The sequence below is a fragment of the Bos grunniens genome, chromosome 12 (genome assembly GCF_055505025.1).
Source record: "Bos grunniens cultivar Pamir isolate PY7600 chromosome 12, Bosgru_T2T1.0, whole genome shotgun sequence".
NCBI lineage: Eukaryota > Metazoa > Chordata > Mammalia > Artiodactyla > Bovidae > Bos > Bos grunniens.
In genome coordinates, this window is record NC_141176.1 from 69,889,438 (window position 1) to 69,912,779 (window position 23,342).

At 43.6% G+C, this 23,342-nt stretch overlaps 1 protein-coding gene across 2 annotated transcripts in view; it reads right to left on the reverse strand.

Moving 5' to 3' along the window:
• LOC147361858 (ATP-binding cassette sub-family C member 4) overlaps nt 1-23,342 on the reverse strand; it is a 186,016-nt gene that overhangs the window by 125,589 nt on the left and 37,085 nt on the right. Inside the window, exons 2-4 of one of the 2 annotated variants that reach the window (XM_086328622.1) lie at nt 22,266-22,376; nt 21,622-21,742; nt 11,968-12,192 (exon numbers count right to left, since the gene is read on the reverse strand). In XM_086328622.1, the coding sequence (XP_086184748.1) occupies nt 11,968-12,192; nt 21,622-21,742; nt 22,266-22,376 (457 nt within the window). The remainder of the gene's footprint in view (nt 1-11,967; nt 12,193-21,621; nt 21,743-22,265; nt 22,377-23,342) is intronic. The other variant, XM_086328624.1, reaches the window with a different exon arrangement.

The following is a 23,342-nucleotide window of genomic DNA, read 5'->3' on the forward strand; positions in this document are numbered from 1 at the left end:
TCTATCTTCTCAAATGGAATGCTCAGTGGTAAGAACTTATACATGAGGCCATATGCTGTCTTTTACAGCAACTAAACTGAGAACCATTTTTCCAATTATTTTATTGTTAGTATGCTTCCCTTCAGATCAAAAGAATACAAGGGGAAAACAACATACCCAGTCTAAACTCACTGAGGGTAAATCATTTCACTGAGAATTTATCAAAATGATAATATTTTCTAAGGGTTTTTCCTTTTTCCTAATGTTTTCTACGTAGCAAAGTGTTGAATTTGATTGAGGAGGACAAGCAACAAACCTAAAGTAACCAATGGTGCTCACTTTTATAACGTCACAGAACTAGTTGCATTACCCTTCCCTTAGACATCACCTTGGAAGCTTTCAGAAAATGAAATCTGTGCAGCAGAAAAGAAAAACAGAATGACAAAGTAGGAGATGCTCCCTAAATGTTTTCAATATACAGTTTTACAACCAAACATACCCAGCCATGCCTTAATTTCTCTTACTGATGCAAATGAAGGAATTAGGAGAAAAATGCACAGAGCCAAGAGCACAAGCTCCTCCCAGAAAGCCATCTTTGCACACTCTTTACCCAGTTCCATATCCCTAAATCCCACGTTCTCCCACTCACTGGAGTGGAGCATATAAAATATCAGGCGTTACCCAGAGTTGTGAATTCCCAGAGGTCACAAGCGAAGAAAACGGCCCGGTTAGTTCAGCTAATGAGTCCCAGAGGAAGCAGGGGATGAAGGCTTCAAAACAGAACCAAGGCAGAGCCGATTGCTCAGAAAAGCACCCAGAGAGGATGCAGTTCTCTCTGAAATGCCTTCCTTTTCCTCCATAACTAACTCAAAGTCATCACCACAGCTGAGGGCCTGGGTGAACAGTAAATTGTTTCCAATGAATACTGAGTACAGCTAACCTAGCTTTGAGGACAAAGTGATAAGCCAGCCACCCAAGGATGACTCCTATATGATTCCACATTATGTGAGGTTCCTTTTAAAATGGAAAGCTGCCACTCACGAGGCAGAGACCTGATGATGCATGGTGGTGATGCCTGCATAACAATGTGAATGGATTTAACACCAGTGACTCAATTGTAGACTTTAAAACGGCAAACCTAGTCAATTTTATGTTTTGACTGTTTGAAACAATTTAAAAAACAATGACCTTTGAAGACCAAAATGAAAATAACCACCAAACAAAAACTGTAAACGCAGTGAAATATTTAAAAGAATGGAGACATGAAAACACAGGTAGACAAAAAAATTAGAATGTTTAAAAATAGGTATGAGTCATGATTGCAGCACAAGCCCCAGGGAAAGGCAGAAGAATATACATGCTGTTCGTTCCCTTTCCAGGGAGATACCACATCTCCACCAGCCTGATCTGGCCTGCTGTTCCCTTCACCATTCCCCAGTACAGAGTTTCCAAAACTTTCTCCATGGTTAAGAATCCCTGGGGCACAGATTAAACAATACAGATTTCCAGGCCCCCTCCTTAAAAAATGCTAAGGGAGGGACTTCCCTGCTCCAGTGGCTAAGACTCCATGCTCCCAATGCAGGGGGCCTGGGTTCAATCCCTGGTCAGGGAACTAAAATCCCAATCGCCATAAGATGCAGGCTGGAGGGAGAAGGAGTAGGCGGGCTATATGGAAAGAGTAGCATGGAAACTTACATTACCATATGTAAAGGTAACCAATGCTTTTGTGACTTGGGGAATTCAAACCTAGAGGGGTGGGATAGGGAGGGAGGTGGGAGATATGTTCAAGTGGGAGGTGCGTTGCTAAGTCACTTCAGTTGTGTCTGACTGTAGCCTGCCAGGCTCCTTCTTCCATGGAATTTTCCAGACAAGGATACTGGAGTGGGTTGCCATTTCCTTCTCCAGGGGATCTTCCCAACCCAGGGATCAAACCTGGGTCACTCACACCACAGACAGACTCTTTACAATTTGAGCCACCAGGGAAGCCTGAGATTTAGAAACCCGCCTCTTAAAACAGAGATACTCTAGACTTGTCTTGGAAAAGACGAATAGCTCAGTTGGTAAAGAATCCACCTGCAATGCAGGAGACCCCAGTTCAATTCCTGGGTTGGGAAGATCTGCTGGAGAAGGGATAGGCTAGCCACTCCAGTATTCTTGGGCTTCCCTAGAGGCTCGGGTGGTAAAGAATCTGCCTGCAATGTGGGAGACCTGAGTTCGATCCCTGGGTTGGGAAGATCCCCTGGAGAAAGGAAAGGCTACCCACTCCAGTATTCTGGCCTGTAGAAGTCCATGGACTGTACAGTCCATGGGGTCACAAAGAGTCGGACATGACTGAGCGACTTTGACTTTGACTTTGACTTTCAAAGCCTAAGAGGGCTTCCCTGATGGTTCATATGGTGAAGAATCTGCCTACAATGAAGGGAGATGCAGGAGACCTGGGTTTGATCCCTGGGTAGGGAAGATCCCCACCTGGAATAGGAAATGTCAAGCCACTCCAGTATTCTTGTCTGGAGAATCCCATGGATAGAGAAGCCCGGCCAGCTATAGCCCACGGGGTTGCAAACAGTCAAACACAGCTGAGTACACACAGCACAGCACATACCCAAAACTTAGGAGTTTGTTTACATTGACTTTTGATGGAAGGGTATAGGAGTTTGGTTGTTGCTGAGGAATTTTTCAAAGAAAGCAGGGATTACCAATTAGCTTTCCAGATGGTTACCTAGTAAAAACCTATTACTCCCCATTACGCACAGCCCACCTCCAGGGGTACACATATTGTCACTATGGGACTGGCACAGCTCAAGTGGAACAGTGTGCCACCAAACTCGGTCTTGCAAACAACTGCAACAAAATAAATCCTGTCTGAAGATGACTTTGGCATATGCAGCCAAGAAAAAAACATGGATCAAAAAGACATTCCCTGTAAGGCCATGAACACAAACACCTGTCACCCTAAGACTAGTGAACACAGTGAGTCCACTCGACCATGAATACAGCTAGTGAGGAGGTAAAGGGCAGTCAATACAGTGACTCAGAAACTGAACACAAGCCGTATATATAAACACAGTAACTATATTAATATGTGTGACTGGATAAAGACTGGGAAAGAATCTACAAAAATGATGCCTGCCCTTATAGGATGGTGGTGTTTGGGGTTTCTCCTCCCAAATTTTGCAATAATGGTAAGCAAACCAGCGATGCTTATGAAACAGCCGAAGTTTCAAGGCAGACTGCCTTTGCGGATTCCTAACAGAACCAGGATTTCCTAACGAACACTTTTCTCCCCTTCTATAATAAACCCCTGCGAGCTGAATCCTTTCTTTTCTCCATCTCTCATGAATATTATAATGCATTAGAAAGTCCACACCTAATTTATTTTACTATTTTGTCTAACATGTACTGTACTACATCAGTTCACATATGAGATTAAATAAGACATTATTTTTTTCTTTCAATGACCCACCACTCTCACTAAACTCTTCACTAAATGGGCAAAATAGTAAGAATGAAATGAAGGAATGAATAGCCAGACGTGATGTCCTTTCCAATCATTTTTTCAGCTGACTCACAATTTCACATGTACCCACACACAATAGCCTTCATTGCATTTTCCTAAATCACTACTCTGATCATTTACTACCTTAATCAAAATTTCCAAGGGTTCCCCTTTACCAGCTCAGTAACTCCAACAGCCTTAAGCTCATGATCAAGACCCTGGTCCCAATATTCCTTTCTAGATGTATGTTGGAGCCTCGTGCTATGCCAACTGTGCTTCCACAATTCCCTGAATAAATCATTTTGGCTTTCTACTGCAACACTGCTCCATGCATGGACTGGCCCGCTGCAGGCATACACACTGACACAGAATAACAGACACGCACACATCACCCACCCTTCGAAGGGGTCCTCTCCTAAACCATTAAGTCTGTACACTTGAGTACCACTTAACACCCATATTTCTATTTCATCTAATTGTAGGTATTCTAGCCTTCTGTAACCGAGTGCCAGTAATGAAGATGACAGGAACGTGTGAACACTAGCTAAATGCCAGGCACTACGTTAAACGCTTTACACAGACTGGCTCATTTAATCTTCTCTACAACCTTAAGAGTTGGGTACTATTACAAATGAGGAAATGTAGGCATAGAGCAGTTAGCCTAAGGCTAATGTCTACAAAGAGGGAAAACTGTGATTCATACAAAAGCACTCAAACTACAGAGTCCTATTGTGTGTATGACCCTCCACCCTCCTAAACTGAATACATGATTCTGTAACAGGTGCCCTGCAAAATCAGTGCTCACAAAAACCCCAATGAAGCATATATTGTCTTCTTCAGTGTTTAAACTCAGGACACTGAGGCTCTGAGAAGTGGGTTCACTCACTCACAGTTCAGCAGACAGCGAAATCAAGCCTGGATCTCGGGTCTGACTGCGCTCAGTCTGCGCTCCCAGTCTCTCTCCCATCTGACCTGCCACACTGTCATCTAGCAAGTACTTGTGCACCTGATAAGAACCTGATCACTCAGTGCACAGGAGATTCCCAGCTTAGAATCTGAGCCACGGGAGAACTACAGAATGGCCACCATTGGTCAGGTTTATAGCTGCAATTTCAAAAGGGCATCTCCACTGAGAAATGTTAAACATCTAATCCACATGCTACTGCAATGTACTAGAAGATCTTGGTTATAAGATACAAGAAAGAAATTAAGCTAAAAATGCATTTGAGGCCTATCACTATCACCTGGCACCTTTTAAAACTCCCCCATGCAAAAAAAAAAAAACACTGCTATCCCAGTGGTTAAGCCTCCATGATTAACTAAGATCCAACAGTTCATGTGGTGAGAAATAAATCTGCTCCCCACTCCACCGCCAAGCCATTAGAATGAATTTCCACAGAGAGGGCTCAGGTATCCGTGTTTTTTAAATTTTCATGAATCTGTAGTGCAGCAGTTTGGGAACCACGGAGCTAAGTGTTCCCTTCCAGTTTGCAGCGCACCCCACATAGCAAGTTACCAGGTAGTATGCAATTGACACCTTTTATTCTCAAGCATCAGAAACATATCCTTTGAACAAAGCAGTTTAAACCAAACAGCCTCTCCTTGCTTAACCTGCTTTGCTCAATCTCCTGCCCACAGAAAAGTAAATCCTCACCCAGAGGATCCTTGATGAGATTAACTCTTCACAAAATGCGATTTTATATCAGCAACAAAGGCGGAAAATATTTTTTAAACTGCTAAACAGTGCAAGAAACATTACTAACACATTCTAATTTTATCTGGAAGTTAGAAAATACCATTAGAAGATAAAGTCCAAACAAGGTATCAGATGCTGTAAGAGAGTCATTTTATTTTCATTAATACCACACTGTCTCACTTGAACAATACTCAACATCCTGGTCTCTTAGAAATATAACTGCAAACTCGTAAGCAAGATATTAGATTGACCATAAGAAATCGCTGTTTCATTACCCCAAATCAGTTGAATATCTGTCATTCCCTGTGTAAAATAAACATTAGTCATTCAGTCGTGTCCAACTCTTTATGATCCCATGGACTGTAGGCCTCCAGGCTCCTCTGGAGCACACTTGGTACACAGGTTGTTTTTAAAGTCAGGCTCCATTTATCCAGAGGAGTTTGCAAGTTTGACCACTCCTGGCACCCTGGAAGGGCTCCTACTTCCAGTTCAGGCTCCAGGAGAAAGGATGCCTGCTGTCCTGATCACTGATCTTAAAACATAACTTAACTGAACAAGTGTCTGCAAAAGAGATGGGAAATGATCCGGAGAAGGAAGGGGTCTTAAGAGACAGGATTAAAGGAAAGAGAAAGAGTCCTTCACTCAGACAGATGATGGTTACCTGAAACCATGAAATAGAAATGGTGTGGATACAAGGAGCATGTAAGTTCCCCCAAATTACAAACTTCTGAAACTAGAACTACATTGCTTAGATGAAAACTGAAAACAGATCTAAGGTAAGTAAGAATATTTCTTTAAGATGCTAATGTATAGAAACAACCTCTCTGAGTTGTACTGTATGAATATCAGTAGTCATACTCTATGGTCACTACGAAGGTGAATTAGGGCTTCGTTGGTGGATCAGCGGTCAAGAATCCACCTGTCAATGCAGGAGATTTCGATCCGTGGGTCAGGAAGATCCCCTGGAGAAAGAAATGGCAACCCACTGCAGTATTCTTACCTGGGAAATCACACAGACAGAGGAGCCTGGTGGGCTACAGTCCATGGGGTCATAAAGAGTCTTAGCAACTAAGCAACAACATGAACCTAAGTGAATACTAATTGTTCCTAAGGGAACTACAGGGCTAGGGTTCTGGCCAGCCTTTGGTAAAAGCATCTTCATCAACCTCAACACTTAAATGACCTTCTTTTATGTATGTTTCTATTTAACCTTATTTAATTGCCATTGGTAATTCACAAACACTGGCCTCACACAAACACAGCCAGCAGCACTAAAACACTACCAGAACCAAGCTCACCTACACACATATTTCCCCGAAAGACACATCACAGTCTTCTGCTTAGGAACAAGAGACAACACTTCAGCACTCTTAAGCTGCAAACTCCTCTGAAAAGAACAAAAACACGAAAAGCAAGGCACCAAGCAGACCACAAAAAAGCCATCTGTTCCACAGTATGAAAGCAGAAATACATTCCACCCCACTGGGAGTATGCACGTCAGATGACAAGAAACTTAAGGGACTGTATGAACATGGGCAGAAGACCAGGAAAGTATCCCAATTTTTTTAATGATTTTTAGAATTTTAAGTAAATTTTAGAATGATTTTTAGAATTACACATAAATTTTAGCAAGTAGGCAAATTTCCAAATACAGAACCTATGAGTATTCAGGAATACTCTTGTTTTTCAAACACTACATCAAGTACCCCCATGGACTGTACCCCAAGGACTGTAGCCTGCCAGGCTTCTCTGTCCATGGGATTTCCCAGGCAAGAATACTGGAGTGGGTTGTCATTTCTTCTTCAGGGAATCTTCCCTACCCAGGAACTGAACCCATGTCTCCTGTACTGGCAGTGGGTTCTTTACCATGGAGCCACCGGGAAATCCCTACAGATCTACAACAAAAGATAAAGGCAAATTGGGATGTTTGCAGGGAATCAAGTCATCTTAGAAGCTGAAACAACAAATGACGAAATCTCTCCTGCAAACCACCCTTTGGGTAACAAACACTAAAGAGAATTAGGATGAGATATCAGTCACATTAAGAAGTCTGGCAAACTGATCAGATTCTGCAGGTAAATCTGCCCTGGGTAACAGGCAGCAGAGAACACTCAGTGACTTCCCTGACTATCTGCTCTGGCTTTACCTGGCATTGGGAGCACACCATCCCATTATCAGGACTCACCGTGGGAGACCATGCTTCTTAAAATCTCTGTGCCATATGACAAGACCATCCTGATTAGTGATACTCTCATGCTGCCTGTCCCGCATCTGAACATCCATAGCATTCAGGCATGAAGACAAGGACAGGACTGGCAAACGGGAGAGACATTCTCACTACTGACTTGGGCTGGAGATTGACAACTATCTTCAATGCAGGCTCAGCTTGCTTTAAGTTTTCATCTTTCCCTATTCCAGGTCCACCTCCCATGCTCTAAGCTGGGGGAGTTATTACCCTTTGAGATTTGAAGCTGGCAGAGTACTCCTTCTTCTGTGCTCCAACCATAAACAGACAGGAATTAACACACTGGTCTCACTGTAAAGGTGATAGGTGACTCATGCTGGGAATATCACCAGGGACTCCTGGCGATTTTCTAAAAGGAGACAGTATAAGGCTTAAACCCTGTTTATTTAACCTATATGTGGAGCACACCATGAGAAACACTGAGCTGGATGAGTTACAAGCTGGAATCAAGATAGGAGGGAGAAACATCAACAATCTCAGACATGCAGATGATACCACTCTAATGGCAGAAAGTGAAGAGAAAGTAAACAGCCTCTTCATGAAGGTGAAGGAGGAGAGGGAAAGAGCCAGCTTAAGACTAAACACTAAAAAAAACTAAGATCATGGCATCCAGCCCCATTACTTCATGGCAAATAGAAGGGGAAAAAGGTCAAAGTAGTGACAGATTTCCTCTTCTTGGGCTCTAAAATCACTACGGATGTGATTTTATTTCATGGGACTGCACCCATGAAATCAGAAGACGATTGCTTCTTGGAAGGAAAGTGATGACAAACCTAGTCAGTGTGTTGAAAAGCAGAGACGTTACTCTGCCGACAACGGTCTGTATAGTCAAGGCTATGGTCTTTCCAGTGGTCATGTATGGATGTGAGAGTTCGACTGTGAAGAAAGCTCAGTGCCGAAGAATTGATGCCTTTGAACTGTGGTGCTGGAGAAAACTCCTAAAAGTCCCTTGGACAGCAAGGAGATCAAACCAGTCAATCTTAAGGGAAATCAACCCTGAATATTCATTGGAAGGACTGATGCTGAAGCTGAAAACTCCAACACTTTGGCCACCTGATGCGAAGAACTGACTCCTTGGAAAAGTCTCTGATGCTGGAAAAGACTGAGGGCAGAAGGAGAAGAGGGCATCACAGGATGAGATGGCTGGATGGCATCACTGATACAATGGACATGAACTTGGGCAAACTTCAGAAGATAGTGAGGGACAGGGAGGCCTGGTGTGCTTCAGTCTAAGGGGTCGCAAAGAGTTAGACACGACTAGGCGACTGAACAACAACAAGGTTTAAAACACTATTCCTTTGACGGATCTGTGTTCTTAATGCCAGTTAGCTGACTTCACAGAAAAACACAGCCCATGTTGCATAATCCCGATATTTGATAAGAAGTTCGAAAAAAAATTGCCCTAGAGATCTGAGGAATCTGAATAGACATCCTGAGCTGCTTCAATAGACCACCAATTGGAGTCACTAATCCAAATGAAATGTCATGTCTATAAAAACTTTTCATTTAGTCCTCAAGTCAAACAGAAAGATCAGTGATCAAGTGTGGATGTAAAATAATGTTATCACAATAAAACAGAGTCTGGAAGTTCCTTAAAATACTAAAGATAAAATTAGCATATAGTATAGAAATTCAGCTTCCTGGGGATGCACTCAAAAGAACTGAAAGCACAGACTTGAGCCAATACTGGTGCACCCATGTTCACAGCAGCATTATTCACAACAGCCAAAATGTAGGAACAGCCAAAATGTCCAACAACAGATGAAAGGATGCACAGAATGTTGCATAGACCTGCAATGGAATGTTATCCAGCCTTTAAAAGGAATTGAATTCTGACACCTGAGTCATCTAGAGTCATTAAATTCAGAGCAGTAGAATGGTGGTGAGGCGCTGGGGAGTCAGTGTTTAATGGGTATAGAGTTTCAGTCTGGGATGGCGAAAAAGTTCTGAAGATGAATAGCACTGATGGCTGCAACAACAATGTGAACGAACCTAATGTCACTAAACGCTGCACTTAAAAAGAGTTAAAAGGGGGGCTTCCCTGGCGGTGCAGTAGCTAAAACTATGCGCTCCCAATGCAGGGGGCCCGGGTTTGAGCCCTGGTTAGGAAACAGATCCCACATGCTGCAACTAACACCTGGTGCAGCCAAACAAATATATTAATTTTTAAAAAAGAAGTTAAAGTGGTAAACTTGATGTTGTGTATATTTTACTACAATTTTTTTTTTAAAAAAGCAATGACCAAAAGAAAAAAACAAAAACAAAAAAAATAAATAAATAAATAAAAAGCAATGACCAAAAGTAATTTTACCAAAGCAGTCAAAAGGTAAATTAAATAAGTCACCTGTATATATGATATATTCCAAAGGATCATTCAAAGTTACAACTGTGCCTTAGCAGCCATTTATAACACCCAAGCTGATTTCTTTCCAGGACCAGAGATCAGGAGGTGGGGCCTGAGCATGAACCACAATCGTTCTGAGGGGCCTTTCAGAGCTGTTCAGCAGCACCAGCTTTTGCCCTAATGAATCAGTCTGCCGGTAACCTGCATAGAAGTGTTGAATTTCTCCACCCCAGCGGGATCTTAGATGCAAGGCTGGAAAAAGTTCTTTCTCATGTTTCTGGAATTCCTGGTTACGTCTGTGATTTACCCCAATAATACCTGACTTCATAAAGGGACAATTCTCTTAGCCTAATCAAGTCAGCAAATTAATGGCTTTGGGAGATGTTTACATTCATCCAAGCAAAAGTGCCAGGGCCAGATCGGATTTCCCAAAGGCAATGTTCCAAAGTGTTAGTGCGAAGAGGAAGAAAAACAGGTGGACCCTGGCTCACCTGTGCAGCAAAGAGAAAGCTTTATTTCACTGAACCATCAGACCTAACAAAAGATTTTTACAATGTGGATCTGGTGAAATTTCCTCTTTATTTATGGGAGCTAAGCATGATCTGGAAAGACAAACATCTAGCTAAATTTGGGGAGTCAGAGTGTCTATCTCCTAAATAGTAGATGGTATCATAGAATATCAAAGAACGTGATGAACGACAAGGAAGACCCCTGACCAGAGTGTAGGGGCACCACGGCCATTTCCACATCACCCAGGAGGAAACTGGCTCAGATGCTGCAGCCAAACACAGACAGTGAGATGCCAGGCCCCCGGGGATGACCCAGCCCTGAGATTAACAAGACTCCGCTCAAGAGAAAATGAGGAGACAAGTCACATTTTGCCAACAAATGTACCCTCAGGAAGCAGAAGTCTAAATAAGTAGCAACTAGATGAAGAAGTGATAATTTCAGTTTAAACTGTTTGGCTTTAGACTTCAATGACAATTTTAATTGTTTTGTAATAAAAATTGTATATATATAAGGTGTACAATGTGAGGCTTAGATACAATGGCAAAAATTACTATAGTAAAGCCATTGAACACATTGACAATGTTGTTGTCCTTTTTGTGTGTGTCTGCTATCTCAGTAAATTTCAAATTATCTAATACAGTCAAATGAAAATTCTTTAAAAAGTAAACAGGGCAGAGATACCCAGGATCAAGTTTATAAAGGGCACTTCAGCTCCTGACAGTGGCAATTTCTCTGTAAATCCCCCAGAAATCCTCACTCTCTTTACACTTGTTAAGACCAGGGTAACCTATGGAATAATTTTATGGGTATTTCTCAGCACAAAAGCACTAAAATCATCAAACCAGGTCATACTAAAACTGCTATATTGCTTACTAAAGAAAAAAAGGAAATCTATTATGAAAAAAACTAAATGAATGGCAGCCAACAAATTCTCTTCAAAATTACTAAAAACAATGAAAAATTTCCAGTTTTATCCAAACATCTACTGTCTTTACTACTGTTATTAACGATCACAACTATATAACACGATGAGTGAGCCTATATGTGGCATGGATTCCATTTACATTTTTTTAGTAAACATAATTATAATGAACATGATTAGATGCAATGTTTGAAAAAAAATAAGCATTCCTTTTCTCAAATACATTCCTTTCTCCTAGATTTAATTTTATAGATCCAATTACAGAAGCTTTCTAGTAAATACAACTTTGTGTAAATAAAGGTTTTCATGAACAACAAAATTTCCATTAATACCACTATGTGATTTTGGCATGAAAACATTAAAAATCAACTTCATATCTCTGATGCTTATAGACTTCTTTATAAATTTACTGAATATTATACAAGAGCCTGTGAATAAACATTATCAAAAGCTGTCCTGACCTGATCTCAATACAAATCTCTTCATTATGTTTTCGTAACATTTTCTTAAACAACAAAATGGGCTGGATGCAAAGAGCAAAATTCCATAGCATGGTGTAAATGAGCATAATCATTAAAGGAAATTGTTCTTCTTGGGTATAATGTGTCTTACTTTTTTACTGAAGTATACTTGATGTGCAATGTTATATATTACACGTGTACAATAGTGACTCACGATTTTCACTAGTTATAAAATTTTAATTGACAGAGAACTTTCCCAAAATGCTTCTGGTACTTCATGAGAGGTACACACTTTGGTACCGAGTGACACTTACCTTGCGGTAAATCATGTGGCACATGGCTACTCTCAGCCTCATCCCCGCACACTGGACGTGGTAGAAATACAAGTGGTGTAGAATGGCCAAGACAAGCGTGCAGGCGCTCAGCACCCCGGCATAGCCGTGGGCTTCGTACAAAGCAGCAGAGTCAGAGGGATCGTAGTTTTCAAAATAACCAATAATTTTCCCCAGAATTATGGGCTGAACTACTCTGGTACTTTCCTAAAAACAAATTTTAAAAAATCTTCATTAGACATACAAGCCGAATCAGGTTTTCTTTTAGGCTTTGGTTTGTTGGTGTTTTGTTTTTTTTCCCACTCAACAGAGTAAAGACTTTATTCAGCCCTCAAACCTTAAATCATAAAATCTAGTTGGACGATTGAACCTAATTGGATTCGTGGGTGCTAAGTCACTTCAGTCATGTCCGACTCTTTGCGACCCCACGTACTGTAGCCCGCCAGGCTCCTCTGTGCATGGGATTCTCCAGGCTACGGGTTGCAATGTCCTTTTCCAGGAGATTTTCCCTACCCGGGTATCGAACCCAGGTCTCTTAGGTCTCCTGCATTGGCAGGCGGGTTCTTCACCACTAGCACCACCTGGGAAGCCCCAAACCAGGTTTTCTTAACACATGCTTTACTTTTATTATTACTTGTTAAAAAGGCATCTTGACAAAATACAACATTCCTAGTTAATCTAAAGAAAAAATCCACAGGTACACTATCTTCTATAAGACAAGCAGACAACAGTTTTAACCTAGGCAAAAATGTGGTAAAAACAATAAAGCCTTAGTGCACTGCGGTTAGTACATTGTGGATGCTTGTGGTTAGTACATTGTGGATGCTCAGTAAATACTACAACCAGTGCTTTAGAACCCATTTGGCAAAATACCAAGTGACTCCTGGCTTCAGATGAGCATAAGAAAGGTAAGAAATTTGTTTGCATATGAACAAGCCCTTTTGGCAGCCTGCTCCTGATCCCCTGTATTCTCAGTGTCCCAGCCCAACAGAAATTCAAGGTCATTCACATACAAGAGGACCACTCTTGCCATCTCTGTCAGCTTTAAGAGGCTTTATGGAGGGGAAGCTGAAGACGACAGCACAGGAGTAAGACAGGGAGATCGTCAGCCTCCCCACAAATACATCAGAAACTCATTAAGAGGGACTACCCTGGTGGTCCAGTGGCTAAGACCCCATGTTCCCAATGCAGGGGGCTCAGGTTCAATCCCTGGTCAAAGAAAAAGATCCCACATGTAACAACTAAGAGTTTGAGCAACTAAAGATCCTATATACCACAACTGAGACCTGCTGCAGAAGCCAAATAAATAAATATTAAAAAAACAAACAAACAAAAACAACCTAATCAGGAGCCTTTATAAACTGAGACATTGGCACAAACATAAGATACCCTCTTTCCAACCCTGAACTCTACACATACAGGGATCAAGAGAATGGAGTCCAGCTTCTGCTGGAGTTTCTCGAAGAAATCAGGCTTGGGAGATTCCCAGGATCCCAGGCCCAGGGTACACTGTATCACTGTCTCTCCAGCCCAGAAGTTGCGATATTCCTTGGAGCCAAAAATTAAATACAGCAGAAGCCAAGCTAAAAAAAATGATGTCATCCATGTTTCTTCATCTGCCAAACACTACAGGTACTGGTTTAGAATACATATTACCAATCTTCTTTTCCCCAAGGCAAAAATTACAATTCTAAACCAATGAGTTGGGAAGCATTGGGACTTATATCTTAAGTATGGCATAGGGAAAACAATTTTCTTTCACAAAACTAATGTCAAAAAAACTGCAACACTTGCCCACTCTGCCAAACGGACACTCCACCCCACAATCTACTTCTGCCCACTTGTCGCTCCTTGAAGGTCCCTTTCTCTCTCACCAAGGAAAACCAAACACTCATGAAATCCAAGTCACCAAAAGTAAACACCTTGGCCCTCGACATCATTTCCTCCAGAATTCTCAAAGGACAAAATGCCAGAAAGTTTGGAGATTGTTCCAGAATTCGGTTTTTCCTTTTAAGCAGTCCCTCCTTAATAATACAGACAAGGTATATAATTGATGGGTTTGCTTTTGATAGCTCTGTCTGTCCAAAGCCAAAGAAGCCACATGCAGGACAAAGGGAAGGAGAATCAAAAACTTCAATCAGCAAACAAAACTAACACATATTTTCTGCTCAGTCAACTAATGCCTGATCAGATTATTCACAGAATGCTGTCTCCGTCCTTCACAGGAATGCAACACGGAAGCCCAACACTCATGTCTTGCTCTGCACACACAAACCCACACATTCACTGACGGCCTTGCCTTCCACAAGGTCATGGAAGGTTTCATCTAGTAGGGAAAAGAAGGTGAACACTGTTTAGCTGAATATTTAAGAGTAAGATGATCATATGAGAGTAAGTTTTCCCAAGAACACAAAGGCTCGTTGTTACATTTCCAGCAAGCCCCATGATTCATCCCAAGGGGCATGAAGAGCTTATTTAAAAAGCCCCTCACATAGTATATTGCAAAACACACTGTTTATAGACTTCACTGAGAGAGAAGTCTGAAGAAGTCTTACACAGAGAAGCAAGAATGTCAAACTGTACACAAAGGCAGTCCCAGCCCAGGTGTGACCCAGAGCAGTCCAGAGCTGCAGCCTACAGACCTGGGGCTCTGCACCAGAAGCCCAGTGGTAACAGCCGCCAACCCAAACTTTCCTAAAACTTAAGATCATCTCTGGAATCACTATTGTCTGTGACTCAGCTCTCCACTTGGGCCTAACATTGAAAACCCACCAAAGAGAATACCAACAGAAGTAACAAATTCAGGAAAAATTAGTTTTTGTAAAATAAGGATCACTACTGCCTTAGCATCTTGATTTTTTCCACTGAGGCCAACTTGAATAACCCAGTTGATCAAACAGTCTCATTAAGGAGTATATCTGGTCCATGACCCAAAGTGTCCACACTTCTGTCTGTTCTTGACCGTAACCCTCAACTGAGTGAGAAATAAAACTGAGAAAACATTCAGTATCAAAGTTTTAAGTAGCCAAATGAAAACTTTCCAGATAAACAGGAACAAGGTCAAAATTACTCCTATAATCCCTTCATATTTGATACCCAAACTACAACTCCACAAACCAACTGAGAGGACAGTTTTTATTCCTTCACAAGAATTATTCACAACTGCAAAGCCAAAAAGGATTTTTACAAGATCCCAATATAATACCACAACACCGCATGGTTCGAGGTTCGAGTCTCTGAGGCAGACACTGCTTGGTGGAGTCCTTGGTATTCAGCCTCCGGAGAGCACCTCCCATGTGACCCTATCTCTTGTTTTTAGGGGAACTTCTTACACAGCTTGATGCTAGAAACTCCCCAGTGGGTACAGTTCCTCATCTATGATTCCACATGTGCTGCTTTAAACATTTCTTGCCCAAGTCTGTTATCTCTGATTCATGAGAAAAAAAAGAAAACACAGGAACTAGAAACCATCTAACACAGAAGGAAGTAAGTGGGTGAGCTTATGGGAAAATGAACAGGCAGCTAATCTTTAGAAACTGAGGAGATAACAATGCTGGACTTGAGAAAGATCCAGAGCTAAGAGGGAAAGCAGTGAATCTGGGGAAATTAAACCATCAGTCTTCCATTCTATCAGTTTTCACTCCTCCGTTACACGGTGGACTTCATCCTGAGTGCATCACCCAAGAGGAGCTGAGAGCTCCGATGCCTGTAGCCCAGCCCCCAGAAACTGGTTTGAGTGAGTGAGTCAAAGTTGCTCAGTTGTGTCCACCTCCTTTCGACCCCATGGACTATAGAGTCCATGGAATTCTTCAGGCCAGAACACTGGACTGGGATAGCTGTTCCCTTCTCCAGGGGATCTTCCCAACCTAGGGATCAAACCCAGGTCTCCCACATTGCAGGCAGATTCTTTATCAGCTGAGTCACAAGGCCAGAATACTGGAGTGGGTACCTAATCCCTTCTCCAGCAGATTTTCCCAACCCAGGAATTGAACCGGGGTCTCCTGAATTGCAGGCTGATTCTTTACCAATTGAGCTTTCAGGGAAGACCCCCAAAACTCACAACAAATTAGGAATGGAGACTGAAGTCCCCTCTCTCCCTGGAAGATTCTGGATGCAGAAACTAACCCCACATAAGCATCTGCGATCCTCCTGTCCTACAGTGTCAAGGCAGCTGAGCCTGGGGGGATAACAGACCTATCGTGAATGATTTACAAGAACCACAAAGGGTTTTAATCAGAATTCCATGAGATCTATCATACTTTCAAAGAAAAACCCATATGAACCCAGGTCTTGACATTCCAGCTAAAGGGTACGGCGCAGGAGGGGGGGGCTCATGAGAAGTTAATAGGCAACCCAGAATAAACAAAGCAGAAAGATAGAGTTGGATTCATTATGCAAATCCATTCTCCACTGACAAAATGCTTTTGTGTTTCAGGGCCAACACTCTCTTTCAGGTACAGAGCAGAAGAAGCCCTTACAAATGGAGATTTCTTTCCTGTGTCTACGTCTCAAAAAAGTCAGCTCAAAATAGTCTTTACTCCAAAAAGGCAGATTCTAGGGTAACGCATTCTGCGACCTTGTTCTATTCTTCTATTTTTTGAAATGTTCCTTAAAATCTCCAGGGAAAAAGAAAACCCCACACTGCAGGAAGCAACAGAAAGAGGAGTACAAAGCTGTTGTCAGAAAAAAGTCTTGGCTCTGTGATCCAGTGGCTCAATCGGTAAAGAATCCACCTGTCATGCAGGAGACCTGGGTTCAATCCTCTGGAGAAGGAAATGGCAATCCCTCCAGTCTTGCCTGGGAAATCCAATTGACAGAGGAGCCTAGTGGGCTACAGTCTATGCGGTTGCAAGAGTACAACACGACTTAGCAACTAAACCTGTGACTCTTCAGTGGAGGCTGTGGAAGGAGAGGAAATCTCAGGACAGAACACAAAGAACACTGGTCTAGGAATCAAAACACTGTGCTTCAGAAACCAGGTTGGCCACCTGCGAATCACATGACCCAGGCCCCTCTTGGGCCCTCCTGCACCCCCAGGTCCTCATCGTTGGAAATACCTGCCTTGCCTCCCTCGGAGAAATCCTGGGACAACTAAATGAGTTACAACAGCTCAGAGTGCTCTTAAACTAGAATCAAAACAAATGTAAACTCCGATCACTTTACTATACATAACTTCCAGGAAGAGACCTATTGTATTCTTAATGGCAGAGGCTGGTTTTGGCAGAGGCTGGTTTCGCAAACAGCTTGGACAACTCTTCACTGCTCACAGGCGATCATAGCAGAACAAGAACTCTTGAGAAAAGTCATTCATAAAAGCTCACTCTTATGGACAGTAATGAAAAGTATCAGTTCTAGCCAGATTTTTGGAATCTGATCCATTATAAATGCAGTCTTGTAAAAATAAGTTACCTACTTCCTGACTTCAAAAAGAAAACAGGTTGAAGGGATGCGTAGAATAGGTGATGGAGATTAAAAGGTACAGTCTTACAGGTGTAAAATTAAAAAGGCAAGAGAATGTAATGTACAGCATAGGAAATATAGTCAATAATATTGGAAGAGCTCTGTATGGTGATAGAGGGTAACTAGACTTAATAGGGTGAGCATTCTGTAACGTACAGAAATGTTTAATCACTATGTTATATATGTGAAACTAATATTGTAAGTCTACCATTCTGAAATTGAAAAAAAATTGTTATAATAAAAATCAACGTATGTTTTTAAAAACAAAAACGATTGAAAAGCATTCCCCTCATTTAGGCCTCAAGGTCATCACTGTGGATATTAATAACACCTAATGGCTAGTGCTATGCTCTTAAGAGGGGCTTCCCTGATAGCTCAGTTGGTAAAGAATCTGCATGCAATGCAGGAGACCCTGGTTCAACTTCTGGGTTGGGAAGATCCACTGGAGAAGGGATAGGCTACCCACTCCAGTATTAATGGGCTCCCCCTGTGGCTAAGCTGGTAAAGAATCCACCTGCAGTGTGGGAGACCTGCGTTTGATCCCTAGGTTGGGAAGATCCCCTGGAGAATGGAAAGGCTATCCACTCCAGTATTCTGGCCTGGAGAATTCCATGGACTGTATAGTCCATGGGGTTGAAGAGTCGGACACGACTGTGCGACTTTCATGATGCTCTTAAGAACCCGCAGGGTGCACACAGCAAGTCTGCTCTGCAGGTTCCTGTCTTGCTTTGCTCAATGCTCCCTCCTCCTCTCTCTTGCAGTGTAGTCCTCAGGGGTTACTCCAGCCCCAAAGTTTCTTTGCCACCAGCAGCCACTCCTCAGCCTCCTGGGTGGAGCAGAAGTGAGGGACACATGGAAGGAGGGTTGGGAAATAAATGCAAAGACCACTCAGCTCTTGGGAAACCAGCCCTGAGTTGAGGCACAAAGCCCACTGTGGGACGCAGAACATTCTGTTTACTTCCTGCCCATCAGCTGAGCTCCAAAGTGAAAACGTACACAAATATGTGCGTGTTCCTACAGCTTCCACCTAAAACAGAGACAACCAGCAAAAACGGCCTTGAACAAAGACCAAGTGACAGGACAAGGCCAGGCCATTTCTAAGGTTCCCAGAAAGAGTACATAAACCCTGGCCACTCCTCCCCTCTCAGGGGAAGGGACTGCGTGAACCCACTCTGGCTCTCTGAGGTCACCCCACTTACACACCAGCAGTGGAGACCTCACCTGTCAGTGCGAAGCCCTGATGACCTGGGGAGGTGGTCTCTGTGTCTCTGGTCTAGGCAGAGGTTTCAGGCCCCTCCTTTCCACCCTGAGGGCCCTGGGCAGGCAGAGACCTGTCCTCCCCACCTGCGGTCCCCATGAAGGCACACACAGAGGCCAGGCGTGCTGGGAACTCATTGGCTGTTCTGTTCTGTTCTAATTAGCATCAGCCTGCAAGAGCTCCTCGAACCCTTAAAGTCACTCCTAATACTCATAGGAGAGAGGTTTTCATGGTTTTGAAATCCGAACCCTAAATGCCTCGCCCTGGACTGGCATCACCCTGCCTCTTCCCACTGGTGCTGCTGCCAGTAGTTCAAGGGAAGGCCCTGCCTGTGTTGTGGCTGATCAGAGCACACTGCGTGGGAATCATGGATGATCCATGCAGCATTCTGTGCACCAGATGAACCAAAACAGGGCTGCAGGTCACACAGAAAACATGTTTGCATTTTATAAAATCCTGGGTTGAGTTTAGATCTTCCAGTATCTAACATAGATCAGCAAGCAGCATAGATAGAAGATCAAAAACCGGAAAGCTGCTTCATAAAATCAATTATTTAACTAACGTTCATTGCACTTTTCTCAGTAGCTTTAATCACTGAAAACACAAAAGAGTACCTGAAAATGAGTTCTAAAATCAGATCCTTACTAGCTTCGTCATAAGAAATGATTTCTAATTTCTCCAAAACAGCAGTGTGTCAAAAGGCAAGTCAAGGAAAAGAGGAATGTTTGTGCTGGATTTCAAACTTCTTTTGACTGCCAACAACGACAAACTTCTTAAGCTTCAATGGTCCTGAACTCCCTGAATTCCAATGCATCAGAACTAAGAGTTTACCAGTTCTACCAGTGTCCCAAGGACACAAATTTCGAGTTAGCACTGTATGCCAGTCACCTAGGAATATAGGAACAGTCACCAAGGGAATACAGGCCACTGTCTAGTTTTATGCTTTAAACCACCAAGGTCGCAACACAGCAAGATCAAGAAATCTCCCTCCTGGGAGGAAGCCCAGTTTCACCTGATTAATCTGCTACCCTCCCAGAGATTGTCTGGTTCCCACCCTAAGACCTCAGGCCTGGAACACACCCTGCATGTGGGAAAGTGTATTCAGACACCAGAACAGGAAAACTTCTCCACACTCTGGTAACTGACCTGGGGTTCTCACTCTCACTGAACAGATGCATTCCCAGATTCACTGGGATATCAGCTTTTAGCAAGCAACTTAGCACATGTACTAAAAAAACAACAAAGAAGATTCCACCTCTGTGCAGATTATCAACGTCCTAACACAGCCACTATCTATGACCTCCACCTTTTCCCTGGTCCATCTCAAGGAGCTGATCTGGAATGGTTTCATAACAGCGTGGATGGATGTTTAGAACTTAAAGTCATCAGAATAGTCACAAGCTCATTCACTTGTAGCAAAGGCCAACCCACCTTTGGTCATCAAGAATTAAACCTCCCAGGACCACTCAGTCACCTGGGAGCTGACAGATTCTCTGTCTCTCCAGTTGTGTGGGGTGGACTTTACCTGCCCAGTTGCCCACTGCCCGCAGTGCCCTTCAGTTCAGCTCAGCCTTTAAACAAGAGCCACGCCGCCCACCTGCCACCTGGCCTATCACCTCACCCCAACATGATGGACTGAGGACAACTCACACCTTCTCCACCTAAAACACCCCTTTCACAGCAACTGCATCTTCCATCCCTCCAGCCCTCACACACTCACAGGCCGCCCGTGTCCCTAAGGCAGCACTAAGGAACCACGGAAAGCACGAGCCACCCAGGGGGGTCTGCAGCAGACCCCCAGCAGGCTCAGCCAGAACAGGGGGCTGACGGCACTGTGTCCCCAGGTAGACTGTCCTCTGGGGGATCTTGACCCAGGATCTTCAGGGTCATGGAGGTCACTGACCTAATGGCTTTCTACTCTGGTTTGCCCTGTACATTCCTTCCTCTACCCTCTGCCAATGCCAGGCTACCAGGATCCCCCTTCAACCAGCAGACCAGCCCCACAGTCAGGGATAGAAAACAGCATGGGAAAAAAAGAAAAGAAAAGAGCATGGAGGGTGCACAGAAGTCATGGTGAAGCTGGAGCTCCTCCCCACAGCAGGGATCTGACCTGGGTGACCGGGCCCGTGGGGAGGGGGCACCCTCCTGGGGAAAAGTGTGCTCTTGGAAGTTCTAGCAGCTCCTGCCCAGATGCAGGGCCCTGGGTTCTGTTCCACAAGAAGAGGAGAAGCGACAATCCCTTCTTAGGAAACCATTTATCAGATGTGACCTGGGCAAGTTAACAATCATTTGCTGAGTGCCTGTAAAATGTCTTCTAGGATCAAGGCTTCCCAAGTGGCTCAGTGGTAAAGAATCTGCCTGTAATGCAAGAGATGTGGGTTCAACTCCTGGGTCAGGAAGATCCCCTGGAGAAGGAAATGGGAACTCACTCTAGTATTCTTGCCTGGAGAATTCCATGGACACAGGAGCCGGGAGGGCTACTAGGCCAAAGTTTCCCAAAGAGTCAGACATGACTCAGCAACTGAGTGCACACGCATGCATTCTGGGCTCGGATCCAAGTTTACTTCCTCAAAACCACAGGGTACACATTCTTTGAGGTTGTAGGATCTTCTTTTGATCAAGGACCACTCTTAGCATTCATACTGAACACCAAGAACACTCTAACATGGCATAAAATTCTCCTTTTCAGTGTCATCTTTCCATAACACTGTTTTAATCAGTTAAAAGGAAAATAATAATCCCCGGAGGTCCAGTACTTTAAGCATCTGTCTATTCTAAAGATACATCAACCACTGACTACATCACAGACAAGTTTTCAGACACATTGTATCCTGTGACCTCTCTCCCACAGGTCTCATCCATCTCAGTACTGAACCACATACACTGAAAAGCAATGCACTGTATGTAAAAGCTTTTACCTCAATTAATGTAAAAATTCCCAAAACTACATAGGATTTCCAGTAACACTTTATGATTGCTTTTGTTAAAGAAGGCTCCCGTGCATCTTTCTCGGCTCTCAAAACCTCTTGATCCCAGTACCTGCGATGAGAAACAAAACACAATAAACAACAGGTGTCCACCACAGGGAACGCAGGGGAGGGGCGGGGTGGGAGATAAGCCTTTACCACAGGGCGCTCTGTGGCTGCCCCACAGGTGCGGGCAAGCTGCTCACAGGGCTCCTGAAAGATGAGCGGTGCAGACTGAAGCACCAGAAAAACGCACCTTGAGGGGAGAGCCCCTGCCAAGTTTTGCTGGATTCTCAGCACCATGAGCAGCTCAGAGGGCAGACTCCCTCCTCCAGGGACCCCACCTCCAGGGACAGAGATCGGCCTGCAGGGCCATGACTGCGGGCTCCCTCCACGTCCACAAACGTACAGGGCTCAGCCCTCCAAAGTGGGCTGAGCCCAGGGTCAGCCTGAGGGGGTGAGTGTGCAGGGTCAGGAGAGGAGGCTCAGAAGAACCCAGAGGAAGGCAAACCGCAACCCCCACCTCCACCCCACACCTTCAGCCACACGTGAAAATTCTCACTGTCCTTCCCCTTCTCCCTGCTGTCTGTGCTCACCCTTGCAGCTCTTCTCCAAGGTGCTGGGAGCGATCTTCTGGAAGCACTGAGTACATGTCATCTTCTTCTAATCTCCGTTTGTGACCAATTTTAAACAAGGGGTTTAGCCACCTGTGAAAAATTAAGAGAAACGGAGAATGACATATATCCAAAGTACACATCTTTGTCTAATCAGATTCCGACTCTGACAGGCTTTGTTGTTTGTTTGTTTTTAAAAAGAGGTCTACAGAAATAGGTTCCCAGGTGGCTCAGAATCCACCTGCAATGCGGAAGACTCAGGTTTGATTCCCAGGTCGGGAAGATCCCCTGGAGAAGGGAATCCTGACAGAATACCCACTCCAGTATTCTTGCCTAGAGAATTCCATGGACAGGGGAGTCTGATGGGCTACAGTCCATGGCGGGGTCACAAAAAGTTGAACACAACTGAGAGACTAACACTTTCACTTTCAGTTTTAAATATATAGAAATATGGGAAAAACACAGACACATATACACGTAGTCCCTAACTCTACATGGTGAGACACCCTCGAAGCAATGACACACTGGTATCAAAGATCATTCAAGCCCCCAGACCTTGGTGTTTTGGTTTTTTAACATACATTATTACAATTTGTTCGTTTCTGAGAAGAACTTCTAAGGACAACTCTCAGCAACTTTCAAATATGTGACACATTATTAGCAACAATAGTCACCATGCTGAATGTCTCCCTGACTTATTTGTACCTGAAGTTTCTGCCTCTTGGCCCCCTTCACCCAGACCTTTGCTTTTTAATATTCTTTCTAAGAGGAGCCAGGGTTCCCTGAAGCAATGGCTGATTCCAATGTTGCTGCCATATGTACTGTAAGTCACTCAGTCATATCTGAATCTTTGTGACCCCATAGACTGTAGTCTACCAGGCTCCTTTGTCCATGGGATTCTCCAGGGGAATACTGGAGTGGGTTGCCGTTCCCTTCTCCAGGGAATCTTCCCAACCCAGGGATCAAACCTGAGTCTCTTGCATTGGCAGGTGGATTCTTTACCACTGAGCCACCAGGAAAGTACTAAAAGCAGCTGACAATATGTATTAGCAGCTGACA